General features: G+C 36.7%; 1 protein-coding gene across 1 annotated transcript; it reads right to left on the bottom strand.

Annotated features, from left to right (window-relative positions):
- Positions 1-5,303: 5,303 nt before the first annotated feature.
- Positions 5,304-6,242, bottom strand: OR2G6 (olfactory receptor family 2 subfamily G member 6). The gene has a single exon (NM_001390265.1). The coding sequence runs from the start codon at positions 6,240-6,242 to the stop codon at positions 5,304-5,306; it is 939 nt and encodes a 312-aa protein (NP_001377194.1).
- Positions 6,243-6,467: the final 225 nt, after the last annotated feature.

Raw genomic sequence — 6,467 nt, forward strand, 5'->3', positions numbered from 1 at the left:
GAATACTCTACCCAGCAAGACTCTCCTTCAGGTGTGATAGATAAATAAAAAACTTTCCAGACAAGCAAAAATTATTAGAATTCAGCACCATCAAACCAGCTTTACAACAAAAGCTAAAATAATGTCTCTAGGCAGGAAACACAAGGGTAGGAAAAGACCTACAGAAAATAAAACTCCAAAAAATAAGAAAATGGCAATAGGATCATGAATAGCAATAATTATCTTAAATGTAAATGGATTAAATGCACCAACCAAAAGACATAGACTTCCTGGATGGAATACATGTGCATATATGGACTTCCACTTACCACATAACTCTGTTTGACCCTCCCAAATTGTACGCAATTATTTTATATTGTTAAGTTAACCATGGACTGGTTCCAAATTGGGAAAGGAGTACAACAAGGCTGTATATTGTCACCCTGATCATTTAACTTATATGCAGAGTACATCATGTGAAATGCTGCCTAGATGAAGTATAAGCTTGAATCAAGATTGCTTGGAGAAATACCAATAACTTCAGATATGCAGATGACATCACCCTTATAAGAGAAAGGATACTAAAGAGCCTCTTGATGAAAGTGAAAGCAGAGAGTGAAAGTTCAATTCAGTTTCTCAGTCATGTCTGACTCTTTGCAACCCCATGAACCACAGTACACCAGGCTTCCCTGTCCATCACCAACTCCCAGAGTCCGCCCAAACCCATGTCCATTGGGTTGGTGATGCTATCCAACCATCTCATCCTCTGTCATCCCCTTCTCCTCCTGCCCTCAATCTTTCCCAACATCGGGGTCTTTTCCAATGAGTCAGCTCTTCGCATCAGGTGCCCAAGAGTGAAAAAGCTCACTTAAAACTCAACATTCAAGAAACTAAGATCATGGCATCTGGGCCCATCACTACATGGCAAATAGATGGAGAAACAATGGAAACAGTGACAGACTTTCTTTTCTTGGGATCCAAAATCATTGTGGATGGTGACTGCAGCCATAAAATTAAAAGATGCTTGCTTCTTGGAAGAAAATCTATGATCAATCTAGACAGCATTTTAAAAAGCAGAGACATTACTTTACCGACAAATATCTGTCTAGTCGAAGCTGTGGTTTTTCCAGTAGTCATGTATGGATGTGAGAGTTAGACTATAAAGAAAGCTGAACACTCAAGAATTGATGCTTTTGAACTGTGGTGTTGGAGAACTCTTGAGAGTCCCTTGGACTGCAAGGAGATCCAACCAGTCCATCCTAAAGGAAATCAGTCATGAATATTCAATGGAAGGACTGATGCTGAAGCTGAAGCTCCAATACTTTGGTCACCTGATGTGAAGAAATGACTCATTGGAAAAGACCCTGATGCTGGAAAAGATTGAAGGCAGGAGGAGAAGGGGACTATAGAGATGAGATGGTTGGATGGCATCACTGACTTCAATGGACACAAGTTTGAGCAAGCTCCAGGAGTTGGTGATGGACAGGGAAGCCTGGCGTGCTGCAGTCCATGGGTCACAAAGAGTCGGACACAGCTGAGCAACTGAACTGAACTAAACTGAATTGTGTTCCTACTATGGCTTGCAATTGTAATTATCTTTTATGTTTTATCTGGCTATTGATTGTGAGAACTGATAAACATATATTACTATTGTGATTGTGTAACTATTACTCACTTAACAGCTTTGTATCATGATTCAGTTCAGTTCAGTTGCTCAGTTGTGTCTGACTCTTTGCAACTGCATGGACTGCAGCATACCAGGCTGGTCAATAAAAAAATAATAGAACTCTATATCACCAAAACTACCATTTCATAGAAAAACCTGTAATCACTTTTTAAAGTCCAGATGCATATCAGAATTCTCTTGGAATTTTTTGAAAAATACAAATGCTTAGGTATTGCCTTCTTTCTCCAGACTTCCAGAAATGTTTCTAATGAGTATTCATGTTTAAAAACAACTGCACTATATGATGATCTTTTACTTTTATCTAGTTTGTTTCACTTTTCCTATTTCACATTCAATAACCCCATTTCATTTTGCTTATGTTCTCCAATCTGTCTCTTTATTTTGATGTTCTTTCTCAAGCCTCTATCAAATGTAATAGAAAAGCTTCTGTATAATATATGTGTGTGTGTGTAATATATATATTTTATAAAACTCAAGAATTTTTGCCTAACTAAAAATTTATGACATTTTGATTCCACACGTTTGACTTAGTATGAATAAAATGCTAGATATCTAATTAAAAAATAGATAGGCAACAAGCAACAAAGGTTTACTTTACAGCATAAGGAACCTTAGTTAATATCTTATAATAACCTATGACTGAAAATAATCTCAAAAATAATATACATGTATATGTATAATTGAATCACCTTGCTCTGCACCTGAAACACTGTAAGTCAACTATATTTCAATAAAATATATATATGTTTAAAAGGGCCTTATCAATATATGACAATAAACGTAGACTACAAATGTGAAGAGAAGACTCTTGAGAGTCCCTTGGACTGCAAGGAGATCCAGCCAGTCCATTCTAAAGGAGATCACTCCTGGGTGTTCATTGGAAGGACTGATGCCAAAACTGAAACTCCAATACTTTGGCCACCTCATGCGAAGAGTTGACTCATTGGAAAAGACTCTGATGCTAGGAGGGATTGGGGGCAAGAGGAGAAGGAGACGACAGAGGATGAGACGGCTGGATGGCTTCATCGACTCGATGGACATGAGTATGAGTGAACTCCAGGAGTTGGTGATGGACAAGGAGGCCTGGCGTGCTGCGATTCATGGGGTTGCAAAGAGTCGGACATGACTGAGTGACTGAACTGAAACTGAAATGATGCTTACTCCAGTTATTAATCAACAGAAAAACTGTAAGCAAACTATGGAGAAACTTTTGAAAAATAAACCATGGCGTTTTTTTGAGATTATTCAATCATTATAGGAAAACTTAGAATATTATAAATTTTAAAATATAGTATAGAATTGTATATTGCAAAATCAATGTAAACATATTAACATAGAAAACCCTGCATTAAATACAGAAAAAATAGTGGCATGTTTTTTCAAATATGTTACATTTTCATCTAAGAATGAGACTTTTTATTAATTTTTCTTTCCATATGTGTTACCACTCTTTATGTTATTTATTGATTTCTTTTTGAAGAGTTATGCCTATTATTTTTTGGTTGTAGAAAATAGTGTATTTCTCTTTATTTCATTCTATCTATACTTTTTTATGAATTATATTAGCATTTAAGTAATCATACATAAAAATTTTATTTTTTCCAATAGAAATTTTTTTTCATATTACCTTCAAGTGTTGGTTTTGTTGTTGTTATTTCGTCCTTGCATTTGTTTTTTCTCAGAGTAGTCCTATCTATTGTTTACTTCCTTTACTTCAAACATTTTTTTCCTCTCATTTTTCAGCTGTTTATCCTTTTTTTTTTTTTAAGTTCTTTTCCTGAGGTTGGCTGCCAAGTATTTCTTGACAGCTATTCGATTTATTATGGTAGCAACTGTTGCTGTCCTTGAAGATCGTCCATGTGGCTCTTGAAGAGGGGTTCAGTTTGGGGTCATCCTCAAGGCCTCCAACCTAGGTTCCCACACATGCCCTTCAGAATGAGCATCTACAGATATTTCCTGGGAGACCTCTGGCCAGCACTTTGTCGTAGCCCTTACTAAGGATCTCAAGGATGGCATTTCTCTCCTCCACAGGGTATTAGAATTTGTAGAGATGTTTCACAGCATAAAGTCTGGGCTCTCCACATGTGGTGATTCAGAGTCCTAAATATCCAGAAAAAAGTTTAACTGTTTTTTGTTTTATTTTTTTAATTTTTTATTAATTGTAAAATTTTGTGTCATAGGGGCTTTATTTTGTTTAAATTTATTTGGATTCTGACATATGTATGTTCTTTCCTGTGTTGTGCTTTTCTGGGTATAAAAAAGTGATGTTTTTTATAAGTATGAGCTTTCCTACGGAACGTCTTCTCTCCTTGGGCATTATAAATGAAAGTGTGCATTTCTAAAAACATGTTCAATTGAATTCCCAACTCTTCCTTCCATTATTGAGTGGGGAACTCACATAAGAAACTTCTAGAAGACAAATTCAGTCAGACCTTTATGATTCTTCTTTCTGTTAAATAGTAGTCATTTTATTTCATATAAAGATGTTAGATAGATGTAAATTGGGCAGAGGTTGTTTGCAGAGGCATTACTGATTCACTCAGAAAATTCTCTACATGTTTTTTTTCCTTTTGGGTGCAGCCATTTTGCCTTCAATCTAGGCTTTGGCAGTAGAAACAGCTCCAAACTTTATCTGTAATATTTATAGACTGACAGCAATATTCTAGTACCAACTGAATTTAAATGAGCCTCAGTTTTCCTCTCTGTAATCATAAGTCTAAGTCATGTATGAATTTGATTTTTTTGTCTTCATTGTTTTCACGGGTTTTTTTTTACCTTGAAATTATTATGGAAGATGGAAGTGAACTTAATATGTAGATTAAATTAATCTCTCTCTAGTTGCACAGTTCTCTTAAAATACTGGAGATTCACAAATTGATCAATTCTGCTCTTTTTGAGAGAAAGAGAGAGAGAGAATGATACACACTCTGTCACTTTCACTCGACTTCTAATCCCTTTAAAGAAAAGGGGAACAACTCTAAATTATATATGGACTGATCTGTTTAATGAAATATTATTTATTCTATCACTTTTGTAAAATAATAAAGTGAAAATTTGCATCATAAATGTTATCAATGTATCATAATTCTGTTTTATATTTTTTCATAATATAAATGAGCCAGTATAATAAGGCTTGTCCAGTCTCTGGTTTAAGATGACATTGTGGGTAAGTGGTTATATATTATTTCCAAAACGGTCTCTATATTATTAGAGAGAGAGAGAATGCTTCATGTTTTAAGGAAACATATATTATGAGCCAGTTTTACCCAGAGGATTAGATGGATCAAGTTTCAAGAAAACTCAAGAGTACAGGTAAAATTTATTGTAGATTTTAGAGATAAGCAGAGATTTACGAAATAGACCAGTATTCCAGGGTGAAATAATTTGTGTATGAAAGTTGATGGCATAGTGGAGGAAAAGCAAAGAGTTTTCTCTAGATAGAGCATAGAATCTTGGACTTCATGAGAAGAATGTTTGGAAAAAATGAAACACTATTGTGACTCGAGAATATTAGCTTCTTGTAGAGTTCTGTGTCTTTTACTATCTCTTACAGCATTGAATAAGAAAATTGCACTTAGAACAAATAATCCATAAACTACAACTAATCCACTAAAATTATACCTACAGCTCATACCCTTTATGAACTGAAAGCATTTCCCATTACCAGTGTCCTCATGGCCCCTTTCACATCTTTGTTTCTCAGAGTATAGATAATGGGGTTTAAAAGTGGGGTGACTATGGTGTAGAAAAGGGAGACAAACTTTCCCTGGTTTTTGGAGCTACTTTTAGCTGGCTGAAGGTACATGAAAATGATGGTCCCATAGAAAATGATGACCACAAGCAGGTGGGAGGAGCAAGTCCCAAAGACCTTGCTACGCCCTGCTGTTGATTTAATCCTCAACACCGCTCGCGTTATAAAGCCATAGGAGACTAAAATGAGTGACACAGGGACAATTAGAAAGATTACACTGGCCACGAATAGTTCTACTTCATTGAAAGTTGTGTCCACACAGGCCAGTTTTATGAGCACTGGCACCTCACAAAAAATATGGTCCAATTTGCGATGACCACAAAGAGGCAGCTGCACAGTAAGGGAGCACTGAATAAGGGAGGTGATGAGGCCACTGAGCCACGCTGTGCTGGCCAGGGATGCACAAAGCTGAGGATGCACGATGGTTGTGTAGTGCAGAGGCCGGCAGACAGCAGCATAGCGATCATAAGCCATGACCGCTAGGAGAATACACTCAGAGGAACCCAGCCCGGTGGCTACATAGAGCTGGGCCACGCATCCGCCATAGCTCATGTTCTTGTCTTTCTTATTCATGGTAACCAGCAACTGTGGGGCAACACTGGTGGTGAAGCAGATGTCTACACAAGAGAGGTTGCTGAGGAAAAAGTACATTGGAGTGTGGAGTTTGGGGTCCAAGTAAGAAACTAAAATGATGGCAGTGTTTCCCAGTAGGTTTAAAATGTAGAAGAGCAAAATTATAACAAAGAGTATTCTCTCTAGTTGGGGCTGATCAGAAAATCCCAGAAGAAGAAACCCTTTTTCAGAGCTGCTGTTGCTTTCTTCCATTATCTTGCAGCCTTCAATTCATAAAAGGGTTTATACTCTGGAGATAGAAAGTGAGGAGGTGAATATTAGTAAACTGTAATTGTTTCCAATATGATTATTTTTCTCTTACAACATTCAACCATGTTGTGAAAGAATGATAGCAGTTTCCTCAATGTATATTTTTGACAGAAAATACCTCTCCCCATCTGGAATCTGTTTTCTTGAAGCAGATTCCACCCTAATAGG

The sequence above is a fragment of the Bos taurus genome, chromosome 7 (genome assembly GCF_002263795.3).
Source record: "Bos taurus isolate L1 Dominette 01449 registration number 42190680 breed Hereford chromosome 7, ARS-UCD2.0, whole genome shotgun sequence".
NCBI lineage: Eukaryota > Metazoa > Chordata > Mammalia > Artiodactyla > Bovidae > Bos > Bos taurus.

Bases quoted from the DNA above. Each gene is read 5' to 3' on its own strand.
- OR2G6 (NM_001390265.1), bottom strand. From the start codon at position 6,242: ATGGAAGAAAGCAACAGCAGCTCTGAAAAAGGGTTTCTTCTTCTGGGA.